General features: G+C 47.2%; 6 protein-coding genes across 8 annotated transcripts; all 6 read right to left on the bottom strand.

Annotated features, from left to right (window-relative positions):
• Positions 1 to 3: 3 nt before the first annotated feature.
• On the bottom strand, positions 4 to 2,180 carry LOC136188671 (uncharacterized). The gene is made up of 4 exons (XM_065976429.1): positions 2,105 to 2,180; positions 1,599 to 1,864; positions 988 to 1,541; positions 4 to 930 (listed from the first exon to the last, which is right to left on the bottom strand). The coding sequence occupies exons 1-4, from the start codon at positions 2,119 to 2,121 to the stop codon at positions 61 to 63; spliced, it is 1,707 nt and encodes a 568-aa protein (XP_065832501.1). The 5' UTR covers positions 2,122 to 2,180; the 3' UTR covers positions 4 to 60.
• Positions 2,181 to 2,513: 333 nt separating this feature from the next.
• Positions 2,514 to 4,086, bottom strand: LOC136189304 (DNA repair protein RAD51 homolog 1). The gene is made up of 7 exons (XM_065977226.1): positions 3,957 to 4,086; positions 3,633 to 3,888; positions 3,484 to 3,575; positions 3,332 to 3,426; positions 3,164 to 3,277; positions 2,984 to 3,113; positions 2,514 to 2,939 (listed from the first exon to the last, which is right to left on the bottom strand). Exons 1-7 carry the CDS (start codon positions 4,029 to 4,031, stop codon positions 2,694 to 2,696), a joined length of 1,008 nt encoding a protein of 335 aa, XP_065833298.1. The 5' UTR covers positions 4,032 to 4,086; the 3' UTR covers positions 2,514 to 2,693.
• Positions 4,087 to 4,118: 32 nt separating this feature from the next.
• On the bottom strand, positions 4,119 to 6,553 carry LOC136189298 (uncharacterized). 3 transcript variants are annotated; one of them, XM_065977220.1, is made up of 11 exons: positions 6,331 to 6,553; positions 6,073 to 6,276; positions 5,900 to 6,010; positions 5,767 to 5,843; positions 5,500 to 5,706; positions 5,386 to 5,444; positions 5,288 to 5,334; positions 4,987 to 5,237; positions 4,621 to 4,930; positions 4,467 to 4,567; positions 4,119 to 4,418 (listed from the first exon to the last, which is right to left on the bottom strand). In XM_065977220.1, exons 1-11 carry the CDS (start codon positions 6,538 to 6,540, stop codon positions 4,199 to 4,201), a joined length of 1,797 nt encoding a protein of 598 aa, XP_065833292.1. In that variant the 5' UTR covers positions 6,541 to 6,553; the 3' UTR covers positions 4,119 to 4,198. The 3 variants fall into 3 exon arrangements, with proteins under 3 accessions (XP_065833292.1, XP_065833291.1, XP_065833290.1); XM_065977219.1 differs by having other exon boundaries at positions 5,900 to 6,007; positions 6,064 to 6,276; XM_065977218.1 differs by having other exon boundaries at positions 6,064 to 6,276.
• Positions 6,554 to 6,592: 39 nt separating this feature from the next.
• LOC136189301 (tubulin polyglutamylase ttll-4-like) lies at positions 6,593 to 8,440 on the bottom strand. The gene is made up of 4 exons (XM_065977222.1): positions 7,098 to 8,440; positions 6,989 to 7,041; positions 6,873 to 6,941; positions 6,593 to 6,817 (listed from the first exon to the last, which is right to left on the bottom strand). Exons 1-4 carry the CDS (start codon positions 8,429 to 8,431, stop codon positions 6,627 to 6,629), a joined length of 1,647 nt encoding a protein of 548 aa, XP_065833294.1. The 5' UTR covers positions 8,432 to 8,440; the 3' UTR covers positions 6,593 to 6,626.
• A 51-nt stretch (positions 8,441 to 8,491) lies between these two features.
• LOC136189297 (E3 ubiquitin-protein ligase UBR2-like) lies at positions 8,492 to 16,758 on the bottom strand. The gene is made up of 43 exons (XM_065977217.1): positions 16,355 to 16,758; positions 16,033 to 16,111; positions 15,842 to 15,949; positions 15,633 to 15,763; positions 15,525 to 15,585; positions 15,320 to 15,460; positions 15,119 to 15,239; positions 14,949 to 15,068; positions 14,858 to 14,894; positions 14,692 to 14,800; positions 14,592 to 14,633; positions 14,450 to 14,531; positions 14,310 to 14,388; positions 14,146 to 14,251; positions 13,959 to 14,087; positions 13,829 to 13,901; positions 13,702 to 13,779; positions 13,585 to 13,646; positions 13,424 to 13,534; positions 13,307 to 13,372; positions 13,175 to 13,251; positions 13,085 to 13,124; positions 12,955 to 13,018; positions 12,773 to 12,897; positions 12,659 to 12,723; positions 12,445 to 12,602; positions 12,237 to 12,388; positions 11,966 to 12,181; positions 11,841 to 11,915; positions 11,104 to 11,648; positions 11,009 to 11,055; positions 10,861 to 10,951; positions 10,450 to 10,809; positions 10,349 to 10,397; positions 10,202 to 10,295; positions 9,996 to 10,151; positions 9,874 to 9,941; positions 9,679 to 9,823; positions 9,431 to 9,631; positions 9,267 to 9,372; positions 9,098 to 9,211; positions 8,775 to 9,047; positions 8,492 to 8,716 (listed from the first exon to the last, which is right to left on the bottom strand). Exons 1-43 carry the CDS (start codon positions 16,675 to 16,677, stop codon positions 8,575 to 8,577), a joined length of 5,421 nt encoding a protein of 1,806 aa, XP_065833289.1. The 5' UTR covers positions 16,678 to 16,758; the 3' UTR covers positions 8,492 to 8,574.
• On the bottom strand, positions 16,748 to 18,184 carry LOC136189302 (tRNA (guanine(37)-N1)-methyltransferase-like). Its single transcript, XM_065977224.1, has 3 exons — positions 17,969 to 18,184; positions 16,944 to 17,916; positions 16,748 to 16,886 (listed from the first exon to the last, which is right to left on the bottom strand). The coding sequence occupies exons 1-3, from the start codon at positions 18,170 to 18,172 to the stop codon at positions 16,858 to 16,860; spliced, it is 1,206 nt and encodes a 401-aa protein (XP_065833296.1). The 5' UTR covers positions 18,173 to 18,184; the 3' UTR covers positions 16,748 to 16,857.
• Positions 18,185 to 18,215: the final 31 nt, after the last annotated feature.

Genomic DNA, 18,215 nt, shown 5'->3' on the forward strand with positions numbered 1-18,215 from the left:
TTACGACAATCAATGGATATTGCAACAAAACTAATACAGATTACAGAGTAAAAATAATGATCAAGAAAGATAGTATTTAGCTGACTCTGGATCAACCGGAAACAGCTTAAAAATAATGCTGGTATCATCTCCAATCTCCGCGTGACAGCTACAGTAACGTACAGCTATGAACATATACAAACAAGCGCAGTAAAGCGACGGACTGTTCAACAGCTTGTCTCTGATTGACGACTCTTCATGGTCACATTCTTGTAGCAGATGCTTCACCAAATCACACCCCAAAAAGGTGCATACATCTTGCAGGTTACGAGGCAAATGATTCATAAACCAAGTTAAGCGATCAGAGACTGTACGTACGCGCCCTTTGCTTTTCTCAAAATTACTGCACGTTTCTCCAAATCGATGCACAATTTGACTGAACTCGGGCACTAACGTGGCAAGTGCAAGCGGTGGAATGCGATTCAAATCCCTGCACTGAACTTCCCCGTTCTCCTTCAAAATGCACTCAATAAATGCTTGAAATGGCCTTGATCTCAAGCGCCTGTAGTAGCGGCTATGCTCGTCTGAGTAATGCTTCAGAGCAAACGCATCAAAGTGCTTCTTTAAGGATCGATCGCCCAGGATGTAAAACTCTTCTTCCCATATACCATCATGAACCAGATCCCAAAGGAACTGCCTATCCTCTGTGATGAGGACTGAAAACGCTGGACCCATTTCTTTCCACATCTCGTCAGCAAATTTCTCTGTAATCTTCCCTTGACAATACTTGTCCACGTCACCGGTTAGAGAAAGCTTGGAAACGAGATGACAAAGAAGAGCCGGGTTCCTATCTGAAAATTCTGCACATCTGTTGAAACGTGCTTCATCACAGTACACATCATGTCTGATTCTGATCATTTTCTTCGCTTCCTCAAATGCTTTCGGAGACACCTGCAAAGCAAACGCTCGTTGTTCAATTTTGTACTACAGCTTTTTGTTTTATCTCACCTGAGCTGGAAGGTTCACGCGTGGAGACGAGGACAGTACACGCCCATTGGGGGGACATTTTCTAATGTTGATCCATGCAAGAGCCATGCAAGAGCCAGTGAAAGCGAAGTGGCAGAAAGGAGCCTTTTCATTTGCCACAAATCTTTTGAAAATTTTTCGCATAGATTCAATAGCGTCGACGTCGTAACGACTCCTATCCTTTGTCCGCCACAAAAACCATTTTTGGACTTCATCCAGTAGAAAGAAAACGGGCTGCTTTGACAGGCAGGAGATGTGCCTTAGTGTACTGACAAGAACAGGAAGAAAGCGTTCGAGCCCATCTTCTCTCAAAGGAAATTTTTTCAAAGAATCCGGAAATGGCTCAGACAAACTCGGCTCAACTTCATGATGAATAGTCTCCATCAAAGAACACAGAAAGTCGTGTGCTGAATCGGTGTTCAAATCCTGACAATTAATAACGACGATTTTTGCCTGATTTTTTCCACCGGAGTCGCCGAAAGTGGGATTCTCTCGAATCAACGCAGGCAATACTTCCAATAGCCAGGCTGTTTTTCCTAAATTTAGAAGCATTTAATTAAGCGCCGACAACGTTTACTTATTAACTGCATTACCAGTTTTTATCATTCCATTGATGATTAGAGGATCATGACCGCAAGGATCAGTCTTAGTCACTTTGCTCAATGATGATAACCACTTTTCTGTGACTCGTATGCCACATCCTTCGTGTAAATAGACCCTCCTCGTTGTTTCGTTGGAAAGCGTGATTCGAGTGATGGGACATTCGGCACTACTACCAATTAATGTTTTATCTTCCAAACGAGGAAATCGGTGAAGAACGCATTGATCCACTCGCGGTCTCTTGGCTGCCGGCCGCAGTCTATATAAGAAACACGTTACAAACGCGCATCGGCAAAAGCGAGACTACTGTATTGTGATGCATGAAAACACACTACGAACACAGCCTGTGAAGGCCGTGTCCGGAGCAAGGTAATGGAGAGAGAAGAAACTAATCTAGAGACGATGGCGACGATGATGACACCGACACCGCGCGCACACCTCGATCGGAGCCCCAGTCCCAACAAAAAGTACTAAGCAATCGAAAGACAAAGGAACATACGGATTCGATTCTGTCATAAGGAGCAGCGACGAAGAGGGCGACGAAGAGAAGGACGATGATGCAGCTGTAAAAAGTGCGCGTGCGCCGAAAATTTTACATCAGCCGTAGACCGTGCGCATGAGTTGAAAAATTACTCCAAAAATTTATGGATATAAATAATATATAGGTAACATCTATGTAAAATTAGTAGCAAAGAGGATATTCAGCTGCAGCCAAAGGAGCAAGCATTGAAAGATAGGTTATATCGTCAGTGTGTTCTATTGTCGCGCTGTCGCTCACGAACATGAAATATATTATATTGTACTACTCCAACGAATGCGAATAAGACACCAAAAAAGAAGAGAACGTCAGCCGAGACCAAAAGCAGCTGACAAGCCCCGCCGTCTCTAGGACGTGACTCAAGAAATGATACTCCTCCCCTGGCCTTTCTTACAATCATGCATGGTCCGAATGCAAGCATGCGTTAGTACATCAATCAGCTGAGTAATTAATTAAAGCATATTGTGACTCTACTAGTAATTTTCGTTTGACGCCTACTGTCTGTCTGTACTCGCGTGCGAGAGTGCAATTTTTTATTCTCTACACTAATTCAGTCCTTGGCGTCGCCTATACCGTCAGCATTGATCGCAAACATGGCCTCCGCTTCGGGAAGACACGGCGAATCGTAGATCTTACAGATGCGCGTCTCGCCGCGCCCCTTTCTCAAATAGAGCCGCGTCGTTGACGCATGCGCCATGATATTCCCGCCAATCGGCTTCTTGGGATCGGCGGTGAACATGGCGGCGCCGTCCACTTGAGCGACGACCTGATTCGTTATGACGACCGCCACTCCAAACTAATAAATCATAACTTAACTAATTATACTCTTTAATTAATAACCTCGTCTGCGAGTCGAAGGAGAGTACGAAGGAAACGAGCCATGTGCATTTGACGCGCCGAAAGCTCGCCCCGTCCCGAGTAGTCCGTTCTGTACAGCGCTGTAGCACTGTCAACAATCAGTAAAGCATATCTAGAGAATTCAATACCTATTAGTAATTGCCTAATAGGGTATTCTTGTACCTGGATTCAGCCATCATAGCCGAAGCCTGCAGGAGAAGCTGAGTCTGATGATCCGTGTTGTAAGCGCGTGCGTAGGCGACGTTATCGAGAACGTCGCCCCCAGTCAAACCATATCTATGTATAGATTATTCAGCATTTTAAAAATCAATAATTTGACTTTGTTCTCGCCTTTCTGAGACGGCCAATAGTCGCTCGGGTCGAAACGTTCCCTCCGTGTCGATGTACAACGCTTTGCCTTCGCCGCCCCCTTGATCAATAGGAAGCTGAGAAAAAATTAATAAAGAATATTTATTTATTTATCCGCTTTTCGAAAGCTCTACTTGACAAGTGACAGCCAAGGTGTGACACAACTGCGTCTTTCCCGTTCGAAATTCGCCGAATATTTCCGTAATCGAACCCGTTTCGATGCCACCTTATCATTACACTGCCGTATAACAACTATTTCTCCGTAACACTACGGTGTTTTTACCTCCGAGAAGTTTATCGAGTTCTTTGGAGCCGGTCGTGACTTGAACGATGTCCGATCGGCGCTGATGGAACTCGGTTGCCGTCGTGAAGCCCATCGGAACGAGTTTTATTGCTTCGTTGAGCAGCTTATCGGCTTTCGCTTCGCTGATTCCCTTGATCGCGATCAATTGCTTCTTCGGCGCGTACGCGACCGCTTCTACGGTGTGAAATCCCGCCTCTTCCAACTTCTTCACGTCGTTCGCCGAGATGCCGCTGCCCTAGACGAACAAAGAGACGCGTTTTGTTTCCCCCCCGCGCAAAGGATCGCGCCTTCTCGCTCGTTTACTTCGAGACGATTGACGAGAATAGGCCCGTAGCTCTCCTCTTCGGATATCATCGCGTCTTCGCTTTGCATTTCCATGACTCTGTCGCGTCCGCGAGAATTTCCGAGTGTGGCGCCGCCTAAACTTGCGCAAGCGCGTTGAAGGCTACGTGTCACAAAGCCCCGTACATTTTGAACAAATAATCATTTACAAAGACTACAGTATTATTATGCATAAACAATAACAATAAACGTATGTAGTCTTCTTATTCATCATCCTCGCTATCACTGTCACTATCGCTCGACGTTACGTCAGAAGGCGTCGAATTGAATTTTTTTGATGTTCCAGCAAGGATGCGAGTCAGCTGCACAATCGGTTCATTGCCACTCGCCTTTGAAGATTTTTTCTTCGGCGGTTCGCGACCGTCTTTCGGCTTCTTCCTTCGTTTTCGTTCCAATTGAAACAGATATCGATCGGTCACGTTCCTATGACAACAGATGAAAAAAAGTGACGCTCGCGCATTTATCACCGACCAGTCAAACTGTTTGAGAGGCGTCAATTCGCTTCCAACGGGAGTGCGCGGAGTCACCGGAATCAGCCCAATACAACGATCCTCACCACTGTCTAACCCCACCTATAAAAGATACAAAGAATTCTGCAGGTCCCCCCCCCTCCCTTTTTTCTTACCTTTGGTTCCATTACTGTTCTAAACGGCGTCCCCCCAAAAGGATCGTCATTGTGACCCTCGTCGAGTCGGCCAATCAATTCTCGCATTTGCTGTCGTCGCTTCATCGTGCCATCGCCACCCAAATGACTGAAGATGTCGGCAACGTCGCGTCGTTCCTTCGATTTCTTTGTTTCGCCGTCGCTCTTCGCTTTGAGACTCGGAAAGAGAGCCGACTTGAATTGCTCGCATTCGTACGCAGATCGCGTTTGCACCAATGCAGAGACGCGCTCCCAAAAACGCGTCGTTCCCGGCTTCAAGGAAAACATTGCCCTAAAAACGCAACAAAACTTTAAAAAAAACATACTAGTCTAAATGCAGGTACATACCGATTATATCGTCGCATCTCCTCGTCAGTCCACTCCTTCTCAATATTGTCTCTTATTTCCTTTGGTTTCTCCTTTGCCGTGCGCTTCGCCGCCGTCGCCTTTCCCCTTCCTTTTCGTCCGACCCGCTTTGCTACGCCTTCCTCCTTTTTGATCAAGACTTTCTCAGAGTCTTTTGGCGTTTTCTTTGCTGGCGTTGTCAACCAAAAATAGGCGGGACGTGCTACTGGACGGCCACTTCTCGTAGTAGTTCTCTAAAAATCGCCCCCTTAGATACTCCCTTCACTCGTATTGGAAAACTAACCTCGGGCTCGGAGTCAGCTGCTTCAACGGGTGCCGTTTGTCTCAAGCCTTATTTGCAGCCAAATATTAACTACTTTCATCTATAAAATATAAATGTACCTGATGTTGGCGAACGAATTCTTTTCTGTTTCTTCTCCTTGTCCTCTTCCTCCCCCTCCCTAAAAATGTCAAATTATGCCAATAGACTAATAAAAATCCCTTGTCTTCCCATACTCATTTTGATAATATTGTTGCACTAACTTCCTCCAGTCAGATGGAAAACCGTTTCGGAACGCTTGAATAAGTTTCCGGTCAAAATTGCACTCCGTCATAGCAGCGACGTCGTTTGGCCCTTTCAAATGATACACCTTTCCGGATTTGGTCTTCAGGTGGCGATTGTCAATTCTCTCCGCAACGCTACACGTACGCCACGGCTGACCACTTAGAACACCAAAGTATAGATGGCCAATCAATCACACAGGAACAAGAAGTTGTACTCACTCTAAAATTCCTTCAAGAAAAGCCGAACCCGATTGGGATACGCAAACACTCCATTTAACTAAAACCTGGGCGTTTGCCTAAAAAGAGACCAGCAATATATTGATATGCACACGTCTGTTATTGATTAGCTAACCAATGAAAATGAAACTGGAGTGTCAGATGGTTTTGTCTTCAAACAAGACTTCTTCTTCTGCCTGGATCTCAACGTCATTTTGCATGATTCGGATTCACGTGCATCTTCCTTCTTTCATACCCAAATTTAATTAATTAATTAATTAATTAACAACTATTAGTTACGTTTTCTACATCGACGGGTTTCAATTCGCCTTTTTCTTTTTCTTTTTGCTCTTCTATGGCGCACATTCCGAGCAAGTGGTCTCCAAGTATTTCGATACGGCTATTAAAACTTTCGACGCCGCTCGCCTGGAATGAGGAAGATCCACTCAAGGACTCGAAAGCAATCGACGATTCGTCGCGTGTTAGTGAATCTGATGCGTTGCGATACGTTTTCTAGAAGGCGCGTTTCGATTCTGAGCACGGGCGAATCTTTGTACGAAAGCTTACGTCGCGCTTTGAAGGCGCAGCCAAAGTCCTGACATCTTTCGCGCGCTCGCTTTCGGCTAACTCCTCCGATTGTTTCGTACTCGTCGCGTTTCCCAACGCGGGGCCCCGCTCAGGATCTGCCGCATTTTCCAACTGCGCCAATAGTACCAAAGGCGACAGAGCAAGGCTACTAGGGCCTATTTGCTCTACTGGAGAAGATACGCACTCCATTTGAACTGACTGCTTTACAAATGCCCGGATTTAGCTTAGAGTACGCTATCGCTCAAATAGTAAATAGCAATTAAAATTATTTCTTTCTACAAAGCATTGCTTTTCTTGTGTAATGCCCATTGCACCAGAATGGGTAGATTATTAGGCAAGGCACTACGCCAGGCTTTGACGTATGCCTCAATTGTATTAGCATGAGGAAAGACGAGGCTAAATCTGCTCAAGGAATGAGAAGAATCCTCATAATTGGCAATAAGAGCGCCCTCTTCTGCACTGCACCCTAATTGTTAGACAATAAGATTAAAGAAGAAGGCAATGTAAACAAAGAAACAAACCTCCTCTTTTACGGCAAAATGAATCAAATCTTTCAGTCACAAGCTTCCGGTGAGATCTTGAGAATTTGCCTTAATTAAACAATTAAACAAATAAAAAAGTGCGTGAACTCAGTCACCTGAAAAATATCCGTTTAATTTCAAAAAATCTTCAATTATATATTTCATTAATCTACATAAAGGCAACATTTTCACCTCATTACACTCAATAAGTAGAAAGCTTCTTACTTGACTTTTAGTAACTCTGACTTGCTACCCAAATGACTCAACCCAGGTCCACAATCAATATCAACAATCCAAGGTCGTTTCGTTTCATCAACAATGACGTCAAATCCAACCAAAGAGAACCCATTTCGCCAATATGCCTTTCCTGGCATCTTATCTCGACTGTACGTCTTTTCCCAGTGAGATAGAACCGTCGAAGCGACTAATAAACCTGCCTGAGTTACCACATCCTTGATTCGTCCCCACAAGAAGTCCGGGCTTTTGATGACACCGGCGTGCTGCAATTCGGTCCAGTAACGATCCAAACTCCAATACAGGACAATATCTGGATATTGTTCTTGATCGGGCCGAGAACAATTACGTGTCAAGGAAACGTCAAAGTGCATACAACGTTCAGGAGTCTCGCCGTCCTTGTATTCGTAAGGCCAACTGGCAAAAAACACTTCCCCTCGCTCGTATACATAAATTTGAAGTGGATCGAATGATTGAATTAGTGCATAGATACGAAGCGTGTGCTTTCGTTTGTTATTGACCAGCAAAGGTGCGCCTAGGTACTCTTCCAGCAAACCGACGGGATATTGATCGGTGACAACGGTCTCGTCCAATGAATGACTATCGTTTTTAGGTTGCTGTAGCGCCATTGTGACGTCGTTGAGAATACGCGCGCGTGCGCCGCGACCGCGTTTAGATCCCGCGCTTCGCCACAGCCAATGAGAAGCGCCGCTGGCGGCAGCAACCTGACGTAAAACGTCACCGTCTTCCGGAAGAACGTAGCAACGCGGCGCAAATTCTCTTGCCGTCCACGCTTCGCCGAATCGTTTCTTCGCGTCGCGAATCAAGCGACAGAGTCGCTCGGCGAGACAGACGTCCAAGAGGCCGGGAATCGCGTTCGTCCGCTGCCAAATTTTCGTCAATTTCGGCAAGCCCCGATACGTGTTTGCAATGAGCAGCGTCCACGGATCGGCATCCTGCGACGTCGTATAGATGCCGTTCGCTTCGTAGATCGCGCGGATTGCGTTCGCGGCGAGCGTCGCGCACGGTTCTTCGCAGAGCGGACGTACGAATGCGACGGGAGGTCGCGGGCCAGCGCTGTGATAGCGAATCGCCTGCTCGAGCGAGTCGGGCTGCGAATGCGATTTCGATTTTGGAGCGTCGTTGCGCGTCGACGCTGTCGACGAACGTTCGTCGACCAATTTCATTGCAGTTCGGTATCCGGTTGCTTTCAAATCGACGCACGGGTCGAGATTTGCAAGCTGCGCTTTTTCGAGAAGCAGTAGAAGATTGAATATGATGCTGACAAACAACAGGGCAACCACAAAGAGATAATTTCGCAGCATTGGAGGAAAACGTTTTCTACGTCGTGAACGTAAACGTCACTATGCTCATGCGCAAACACATACACATATACATATTTATCAGCTCCAAATAGTTGTTGTACTGTACAGGCGGTATAAATAAATAAATAACCTGATCAGTTTACTCACAAAAGACGCCAACGAATTGCTGTTTGAGCGGGATGCTTATCAATGTATGCCATCACTGTTTTGTAGATCTCATGGTTCGTCCACAGATCCTTCAACTTGGAATACGATTTCTCACACAAGTAGAGAGGATTACCGCGTCTAAACGGCGACAACGTCAATATAGCGAGCACAAAAATCAGAGCCATTTTTTCCCTACCGAAGTCCAGCGTCCACTTCCCCATATTCATCAAAATAGGGAGGCGAATAGAAACAGCCGTGGCCTCGACCGGCGAGAAGAATTACTTGACATTCGCGTATCATCAAAAAGACGCCCACTTCGCCGGAACACCCGCGACAGTGCACCGTGCACGCGCCGCACGTTTCATTCTCGATTTCCGTCTGACAACAGTAGGCCTGAGAGCAGAGAAACGTCCCGCACACGAGACAGAGTGCCGGCGAGCGAATTCCCTCTCCTTGTGACTTGGGACACCTAGAATGGAATGATTAGGAGGGCGCTCCGCGGCGGGTTCAAATCTTTACCGAAAACTCGCGGCTCTGTCAATCAAACTGAAATATTCGCGGGGAAGATCGATGAGCGTTCTCAGCTGGCAGAACGGCTTTGCTACTTTGGACGGCTCAAGTGCGCGGTACCAACTATAGAAGAAACTTTCTTAATCCCTCCCAAACCCGCTTTTTTGTCGTGTCTTACTCTTGAGCCAAACGGCCAACGCCGCCGTCGCTGCTCGGATCTAGGAAACGGATTATCGACGGCCAAGACGCTGGCAAGGCCAGATAGTGGCAAAGAGAAAAAAATCCTTAGGAAACGCGCGAGATTCAGGCAACTTCAATCGCGAAGAAAAATTCGTTTCTTACCGGCCGATTCCTCGGCGAAAGGAATACCCGTCAAGCAGTGATAAAATAGCGAAGCCGCCGTCAAGAATGGCTTCACGTCGCTTTCAATTTTTTGGCAAAAACCTGGAACGGCTTTTTCTAAATCTGCCGACAGACCCAACCGACGAAAAGCGTCTCGAAGAGCGAAGTCCGTCTCCGACTCGTCGTCCTCCCCGAAAACACCTAAAAACAAATTGAAAAAAATTGAATTTTTTCTAAAATTTTCCGACTTTCTGTCCGTTTGAAAGAAAGACCCGCTTGAACCAGACAAACGGCGAAAGATAACCGCGTGATTTCTTCCTGACAGCCTTTCGTCACGACGAGTCCTTTCACTACGCCTTCATCCAGAGCCAACATCGAACACAGCAATCCAATCTAAAAGCATGTCACCGGTGGGGAAAAAGCAGGAAAAGACGAAAACGCACCAAGACAGCAAGCGAATTCAACTCCAACAATTTAACTTTGCTCGTAGGATCATTAGGACAGTAGATAGCTTAGAAGACAAATTACATACGACGCATTAATTATCAACGGACGTCTCTTTTACCCAGTAGGAGAGAGAGGCAGTGTTCTCTCAGCACGCACGGACAGCAAACGCGAGCCATGCAGTTGACGTGTCTCACCAGCGACTTGAGGCACTCGGCTTGATGCGCGGACAGAGCGCTGAGCGGCGAGGCAGGCAAACAATCGCCCCGAGTCGCAACTAAAAGAGAAACGTGAACTCGAGGACAAAGTAGAAAGCTCGATACGTACCGAATGAAGCGATCGTGTAGGCGCACGACGACCACACGCAAACGGGCAAGCGAAAGTCGCGTTCCGGTTCGTTGGGGGGTTGATCGACAAAAACCTTAAAGAAGATTGTTTTTTCTCCCCGTAAAATTGACTGCTTGCGTATAATACCGTGAAGGCGGACTTGTGAAGTAGTTTCTGGATGTCGGCACTATGGCAGCTATACGAAAAATTGAAGATACAATTTCGGGTGATAAATCTCGCCATAGTACCTGTCCGTTTCGTTGGCTAATTTAGCGACGAGCGTCTTCGCTTCCCGACGGAACATATTTCTCGGAAATCGCAGAAACGAATCGTCTTTTCCTTTGGACTCTCGCTGCAGACAGCAGCACCTTTTCGCCACTTTTTGCATCACGTCGGAACAGCACGTCGCCGACGAGTCCTCGTCCTCGCCCTTGTCCTCGCCCTCGTCGTCGCAAACTAGATCGGGCTGGGGAAGCATCGGGAGAACGGCATTGGAAAAACTTCCGCAAAGAGGACAGAAGAACTCGTTGGAATCGAGCTGGCAGACGTCGAACATGAAAAGGGCGACGCGACGACGTTGCCGTTCCGCCTGCTTCATCTCGACGAACCTGCAAGAGAGACATTCGTTTGCGACCCGGCGACAACGACTTGCGACGAACCTCTGCCAACAGTTAAAGTGCATTGCGTGACCGCACGACGAAATGTGAACGCCTGTCGACGATATTTTGAGAAGATCCAAGGGAGAGGAATCTGAAGGGAGACGGAAGATGAAGATAAAACCCGTCCCTTTCACCCCCGTCGTCGTACTGTCTTTCGTCGTCGTTTTTTCGTTTGGACTGCAGAAGACTGCTGATCTAAATAACAAATTAAAATTTAGGTTTTTTTCTATCCTCTTCTCTCACTTCTGAATCGACGCCGCCAAAACGAACGGCTGCTCCCCGCTGATTTCCTGCTCCTCTTGACACAACAAACACATCGCTACCTCCTTCATCTTCACTCTCAACGAAAGCGTCTGTTTCGATCCGACGGCGACGGGTAGCGTGTCAGAATCACTTTCTGACGTCGACGACGACGTCGACGACGACGACGACGACGACGACGACGACGACGACGACGACGATCCGAGGACCTCGTCTGGTTTCAATTGAGACTCGTTGCGCTGAATGAATCTCTCCTGTTGCCGGCGAATGTTTTCCATCATCTGCTGCTTTCGCTTCTGAATCGCTTCCTTCGCTTTCGCTTTCGCCTCTTTCGATTTCTTTGCTTCTTTCTCCTTGCACCACTTGGAGCGCAGGCGAGCGCACCACGGAATTGAGCGAGGTTTCTTTGCTTTTTCGGCGGCGGCGGCGGCGGCGGCAACGGCGTTGCGAGCTTTTCGTTCTTCCGCCTCCTTGAGAAGTCGCTCCGCATCACCGCTCACCACCTCACATGGAGCCGCTGTCATATTCTACGAAAACAGCCAATATAGGAATGTACTAGTGTAAGTGTCTCTATACAAAAAACATCTGTCTACTGGTCAGAAGTTTAGCAGCACAGCAAAAACGCTAGTGCGCCTACTCTCAGGGTTTCCGCGAGGACGGTTAATTTATAAAAACGACCAACACAATGTAAGACCAAAGGGACCCTTTGCGCTACGAACCCGAAGAAAATCGATTTGGGCGTCTTCCGGCGTCGGCGCATTTTTAGGATCTTGTTCGTTCATCTCCAAAAATTTCTAAATCAAGAAAAATAACGGCGAAATTTCTTTTCTCTTCGCCTTTCTACTTCAAATATGACGTCAAGGATGACACTGTATTCTTCGATGCGCTGATTGTCGCGCAGCCGCTTCATAATGCTATCCAGCGTGAAGAGCTTCTTATCCTTATCGCAACCCGTGAAGTCTTCGAGGCCGAGCTCCGAGACGGGCCGGCCTCGCCCGTCTTCGCCCGTCTTCCCATACTCCTCTTCGTCCCATAGACACAGAGCAACCAAATACATCGCCTGTACGAAATCATATATATCAAAGGAAAGGCATACTATACCTCAAAAATATTACCGCGTAGCTCTGAGTGTCTGACCAGGCCGACGACAATAGGCAGGCCGTTCGACCAAAGGTCGTATTGACCAAGTGAATAACTTGTCCACAGCGCAGAAGGTCTCTCGTTCGTCGAAAGGGAGCGGTGAATTCGGGCAAGGGACCCGGAAGGCCTTAAAACATAGGAATCGATGGCTTTTATTGACTGCCGGTGGTCGTGTGTTCTCACCGAGAAAAAAGTCGGATTTCTCCTTTCGAATTCGTTCCGTCAAGTACTTGTTCGCTTGAGTTTGCTCGAGTCGCGAGTAACGATAGTAAAACGGCGAAAAGTGCATGAGTTGATCCATCTTGAGTTCGTAGAGACGCGGTTTGCTGAGCGCCGTTTGACTATAAAAAAACCCCAGATAACTCTTCATGAAACATTTCAGAGGTTCTACTCTCACGTGAACGTGGCAACTTGTTGCAGAATCGAATCAAAGTTCATCGAAGCCTGAGAATCCGTCGCAATCTAAAATCTCGTTATAATAAAGCGCAACGAGAGTTAGAAAGAGGCCTACGTTCGTAGGTAGGACTTTTGCGAGTTCGCTATGGGTACAGGGACCGAGGCACAGTCGATGGATCACCGCTCGAGTTGCTGCCGCTTCGAGCGTCACTTTGCCGACGCCGGGAACGAAGCGTTCACCTTGGGTGGTCAAACACTAGCGCGATTAGCTCCTTTCTCGCTTTATTCTTTTCCTACCGCTTATGATGATTAGAAGACGTAGGATCTCTTCAACCATTTGCTTGTCCAACGCGAATTTTTCCTACGCGCGGCAAAAAGCGTTATAATAATAATAATAATAATCGACGCTCTTCTCTTGTGTGCCCACCTCCGTGACGGTTCTCAGCTTGTCGATTCCGTAGAAGAAGCTAAAGCGAAAATGAAAAAGATTCGCAAGCGGAAAAAATTGCTGTTTTACCCCAGCCAATCATTCAATCCAAAGCGAGAAATCATGGTCTGCACGAAAACGTCTAAATCCATGATTGCTGCGCAAGCCTGAATAAACGAGAGATGATGAAGGAGTCAAAAGTGAATTCCAAAAAAATTGCACCTGCAAAAGGATGACGTCTTTGTCGTAAACTTCTAATTTGCAACTAGCGTGCTGATACCAAACCGCCTGAAGGAACGACGTGGACCTGTCTACGATTCCGAAAAAATTCTCCTTTACCTGATTTTTGACCGCTTGTCCATTTCGACACCAATACCCCGCATTCACTTGGGCCACAAAGACAATCGCTCTCAGAGGTTCTTCAACGATGCATTGCCCAATTCGTGGATTCTGCGGAACATTCAAAAAACGTCGTCATCACTAGGGTCGAGTCGTCTCGCCTCTTTTGTATTCAGCGCTTCGTCGAGGTTCATTCCGTGATCGACGCAATGAAGCAGAAGACCTGAAAATCGCGTTCAGAGTTCAAACGCTTCGCCGCTAAACGAATCAATTCTCACTCGCTAGAAGTCGAGACAGAGGATAATGAATAGTGCTCGGATTTGCCGCCACGTCATAAATGACTATGCCATTATCGTCTAAAGAAATAATGAAGTCTGCGCGTCGACTTGATTTCTTTGCCTATACCGTATTTGTCGTCGGTTCTATGCGCTCTCACAGCTTGGACAGTCAGTTCAACGCATTCTTTGAAAACGGTTTTCTAAGAGACGCACGCTGTTCTGTTCAAAGTGAGAAAAAAAAGAATTCGTTTACGTACCTCTTGTGCACACCAGCTGATGAAGTCGGGCAGAAATTGTCTAATAATCATCTGAAGCTGAACAGCCGAACGCCAGTCCAATTCGTACACCACGTGAGTTTGCGTCTGTCGAACGCTAGCGTCGGCACCCTAAGAAAAAAAAACCTTGGAGCGACCAACAACGCTTCGGTGTGGGTCGAATCCTCACGTGAAGTTTGGATAGAAGATTGAGAAGGGATTTGAATGCATCGACGAGAATTGCCTTGTGGCTTTCCAGCGCGCACGTTTTCGCTCTTCCGTGTCGCAATAGGTAGCTAAAGTTTGACGTCAATATCAAACGAAAATTGCACGGGAGAGAAGAAGAAGAAGTACGTCGCATCGCAAAGCATTCCGTGACCCCGCTCAAGAAAGGGCATAGTCAATTCGGGAAAGACGATTCTCTTGCCTCCATCTTTAACGAAAACGAATTTTAGTTACCATAGCACGTCACATCTCACATGAGAACGTCTCACCAATTATCTCCGTTTTGACGTACTTGCAATAGGTGTCTAATATCACCTTCAACGCGTTGTGTTCGTAAATAAGCATTTGAGCCTAATATGTACACAAGAAAAGTGTAGGGATATCATATAATTCTCCCCCCTCTTATCTTACCAATGACGGTACAGTGAAGAGTTGAACCGAAAAAGAGCAGATCTAAGTCGAACAACGCTTTGACTACTATAGAACTGAAGCCCTGTTCTTCTTCTCTTACCGACACTTCGTGCTCATGATCACCGCGAAGAAAATCGTCCTGCAATTTTTCGTAGAGTCGAATGAAGGATTTGGCGAAAAGCTTTTTGCATTGTGGATCCATGAGCATGCTACGCAGAAGAGCTGGAGTGAAGCATACAAGGGGGGGAGAGCCAACACTTAAGTACCTATTTACAAATACGTTATGACATGTTTCTCTGGCTTCTAAAGATGAGAATCACAAATCCAATAAGGACGATCTCGTTATAGCGATCTTGCCTTTCCACAGCTGTTCGTCTGAAGTGAGAAGAGAGTCAAGTATCGTTTCGCAACTACTCTCGGAGGGGGGATCGAGGGGCGATTGCAAAGCGACGGCGCACATAAGATAACGAAGAGGCGCTGAAGCCAAATTCTCATTAATCAAAAAAATATTCATTAAAATTCTATACCGTAACGATTTCCCAACGTCTTCATCCATCGGAGAATTTCGAGGGCGCACATTTGATGAGCAACACGTGTCACGTGAAGGACTTGCACCTCTAAAATTTTGCCTCGTTTCTGAGTTCCCTTCTGAAGAGAAAGAGAGAGAAAGAAAGAAAGAAAGAAAGGTCTCGTTTTCTTTTTGACGGAGGGAAAAAAAGATTTCTCACCGTCATTCCTTCCTTCACTGATTCGCACACTTTTCGACAGTCCATGAATATCGCACAGCGTCCCATTCGATCAACTTCCATGGCAATGTCCATTGCAGCGGACTTTGAGCATTTAATAACGCGACACAATTGACGCTTAACCTAAAGCACGTCCCAATAAATAAATAAATAAATAAATAAATAAACGAATAAACGAATAACTCACGTCTTCAAATGAATGCACTTCGTCGTTGCAGAGGAAAGCCATATGACAGTCGTCCGTCGCCCTAAATACATTATCGTCGTTGTCAAGAGCAATACGAAGGTCACATACCTCGTCTTGAGTCCAAAGGGCAATCCAATTCCATCCTCTGTCCACGTCAAGACGTGCACCACGTAGCGCATGCAGACTTCGAAGAGAGCGCGCGCGCGTTGTTCCAGCGACGAATCGAGCGGAATGCCAAACTAAGGATAATAATGATGATAATAATGAGGAAGCTAAGCGGGCCACGCCCCCGCGCCGCCGCGGCAGGTGTACCGTACTTCTTTGCTTTCGTCTTCTTTCGGCTTGTGCTCGTCGCACCACGGATCGCGTTTCCATGCTTCCGCGTCGCCGCAATCGCAAAATCCGCTTCCGCTCGACGCTTGAAACTGCACGTGACGCGACAACGACGGACGGGGACAAAAATAGCAGTGAAACTTGGATTTTATTGTGTTCGTTGGCGCGCGACTACCTTGTAGCGATGCGTTCGGTGGCTGCTCTGCTGGAAACAGGTCGAACAGAGAACGCAGGTCGCGTCCGCGCCGCAGTCGCTGGTGCACGCGCGCCGAATAAAAAAAAGAAAGAACGAATGAATGACTGAATGAAATGAATAGACGGAGAGTTGGCGGGGAGGAAAAACAGCATGAGTCATCGGGGAGAGGAACACACGGGCCGCCGAAGCAGGGGGAGGGGAGAAGAAACGATTACCCATTCAAATTTGGGAAGGGTTCGGAATAAAAGCGGGGGGAACAAGCTTGCACTCTAGATGCATTCCCTTCTCGTGTACGGCATACCGGCACTGATAGACGGGATCGCCGGCTCGTATCGATTTTCCGCAGACAGTAGGCGGCGATTGGGCTCGTTCGAGCGGTCGGAGGCATCCTTCCGGGTCGCCGCCACTCAAAATGACGTCGAGTCCGGTCGTTACGCGTTTCTGCAGATCCCACGTTGCTATTCGTTCGTTCGGTCGCTGCGGCGAATCGTCGTCGGACGTTCGCGCGACGAGCGCGTCGATTTTAGACGCGATGAACGTTTTCACCACGTCCTCGACGATTTCCGGACCTTCGACTTCGATTCGGGTCGCCACCGATTCGAGCGAGTCGTTTTCCGTTTCCATTGTTCGAGTGAGACGCTCGTTCGCGTCGTTTTAGAACGTTTGAGAGAAGACACAAGCAATAACAGTCATCGTCTTTTTTTATATCAACGGCGATGAGTCACGTTCTTGACGCACGCGCGCCAGCCCGCGACGACTGGAAAGACACAGCCCACGGATTCGACCTTACACGTGTATCAACAATTAGTGTTTTGTTTTTTTCAAAGGTGGTCCTAAAGAAACGTTATTATATAATACATACAGTACAGTAATAATAATTATCCTCTCACCTTCCCCGCCGTTCTCTTGCTTTGCTCCTACCTGTCTGGGTAGCCTGAATTGGACGCACATCATCGCCTTATTTGGTGCAACGTCTCTCACGTAGTGCACACATGCATCGAGGTTCGCACCCAAAACCCGTTCGCATTGCACCTGAGCATCTCTCACAACGTCCTCCGCCTTTGAAAAACAATAGCAATAAATCATAGGCGAGTTTTCGCCAAACAAGCCGCCCGAAAACACGTCGAGAAAATCGACGGCCATAGCTGGCAGATTCATAATCACGTGAGAGACAGGCGACGACTTTTCCACAACCTTCCGCAGAAATTCTCTCCCGTCCAAATTAAACGTCTTGACTCGATCCAAAACGCCGTTATTTCGAGCATTCGTCGCGAGATACTGAAACGAGTCGGGATTGAGATCATTGGCATAGATGACGCATCCCCTTTTTGCCGCCGGAATAGCAAACGGTCCCACGCCGGCAAACACGTCATAAACAACGTCACCAGGTCGAAGTAAATCCACAATTCGCTTATGTTCCGTGTGCAATCTCGAATTCCAATAAACCTTGGAGAAATCAAAAGTGAACGTGCATCCGTTCTCTTTCACCGTGGCCACCATGTCGTCGTCGCCGGCTAATAATTCCATCTTAAAAAAACGATACGTCTCCTCGATATTGCTCGTCTTATTGACGACGGTTCGCACGCGAGGACAATTCTTGTCAAGAAGCACTTCGCCGATCACGCGCTTGTACTCCAGTTGGGAGTCTCTCAAATTGACGTGGGCTATGTGACCGACCGATTCGAATGCCGACGTAACTTCGGCTCCAGACGGAAGTACGGCTCGCAATATTTTGTCCGCAGGCCAGATGTCATAGTTTAGTTGGAGACTATGGTCCGTCGACTCCGCACCGATGCTCGATAGAAAATCACGATCTTCGTCCTTTGGCGTTTCCAATGGTGAAAACAAAACCAGTTTTGTTCCCTGTTCCAGGTAAAATGTGACGTCATAATTTTCCCTCGTTGTTCCTCCTCACCGGTTTTGGACCGTCGACAATTGTTTTCAGCCCTTTGCACGTCAGTAAACGTCCGTGGAAATGCTTTCGTACGGCTTGACACGATTTCGGTGGAACGACGAGAGCCGGGAGTGTGATTGTTTTCGTGAACGCTGCCTTGTCGAGCTTTTTCATGTGTCGAACCGACTCGGGTGGACTAAACAGCTCCTTTTCTATTGCGTCCATGTCGACGAAGCGTCGGAATAACCGAAAACTGAATCGCAAACGG

Source organism: Oscarella lobularis, chromosome 7 (genome assembly GCF_947507565.1).
Source record: "Oscarella lobularis chromosome 7, ooOscLobu1.1, whole genome shotgun sequence".
Lineage (NCBI taxonomy): Eukaryota > Metazoa > Porifera > Homoscleromorpha > Homosclerophorida > Oscarellidae > Oscarella > Oscarella lobularis.

Coding starts and splice junctions, on each gene's coding strand:
- LOC136189302 (XM_065977224.1), bottom strand. CDS start 18,172: ATGGACGCAATAGAAAAGGAGCTGTTTAGTCCACCCGAGTCGGTTCGA. Junction 17,917..17,968: donor TTGTCGACGGTCCAAAACCG/GTGAGGAGGAAC, acceptor TACCTGGAACAG/GGAACAAAACTGGTTTTGTT. Junction 16,887..16,943: donor GCAAGAGAACGGCGGGGAAG/GTGAGAGGATAA, acceptor ACGTTTCTTTAG/GACCACCTTTGAAAAAAACA.
- LOC136189301 (XM_065977222.1), bottom strand. CDS start 8,431: ATGCTGCGAAATTATCTCTTTGTGGTTGCCCTGTTGTTTGTCAGCATC. Junction 7,042..7,097: donor TCAGAGTTACTAAAAGTCAA/GTAAGAAGCTTT, acceptor GCCTTTATGTAG/ATTAATGAAATATATAATTG. Junction 6,942..6,988: donor ATTAAACGGATATTTTTCAG/GTGACTGAGTTC, acceptor TGTTTAATTAAG/GCAAATTCTCAAGATCTCAC.
- LOC136189297 (XM_065977217.1), bottom strand. CDS start 16,677: ATGGAAACGGAAAACGACTCGCTCGAATCGGTGGCGACCCGAATCGAA. Junction 13,780..13,828: donor TAGAACCGACGACAAATACG/GTATAGGCAAAG, acceptor TTATTTCTTTAG/ACGATAATGGCATAGTCATT. Junction 13,019..13,084: donor AGCTGAGAACCGTCACGGAG/GTGGGCACACAA, acceptor TGCCGCGCGTAG/GAAAAATTCGCGTTGGACAA.
- LOC136189304 (XM_065977226.1), bottom strand. CDS start 4,031: ATGGAAATGCAAAGCGAAGACGCGATGATATCCGAAGAGGAGAGCTAC. Junction 3,576..3,632: donor ACTCGATAAACTTCTCGGAG/GTAAAAACACCG, acceptor TGTAATGATAAG/GTGGCATCGAAACGGGTTCG. Junction 3,278..3,331: donor CTATTGGCCGTCTCAGAAAG/GCGAGAACAAAG, acceptor ATCTATACATAG/ATATGGTTTGACTGGGGGCG.
- LOC136189298 (XM_065977218.1), bottom strand. CDS start 6,540: ATGGAGTGCGTATCTTCTCCAGTAGAGCAAATAGGCCCTAGTAGCCTT. Junction 4,931..4,986: donor GAGATGCGACGATATAATCG/GTATGTACCTGC, acceptor TTGCGTTTTTAG/GGCAATGTTTTCCTTGAAGC. Junction 4,568..4,620: donor GAACAGTAATGGAACCAAAG/GTAAGAAAAAAG, acceptor TATCTTTTATAG/GTGGGGTTAGACAGTGGTGA.
- LOC136188671 (XM_065976429.1), bottom strand. Junction 1,542..1,598: donor CAATGGAATGATAAAAACTG/GTAATGCAGTTA, acceptor TTCTAAATTTAG/GAAAAACAGCCTGGCTATTG. Junction 931..987: donor GCGTGAACCTTCCAGCTCAG/GTGAGATAAAAC, acceptor TTTGCTTTGCAG/GTGTCTCCGAAAGCATTTGA.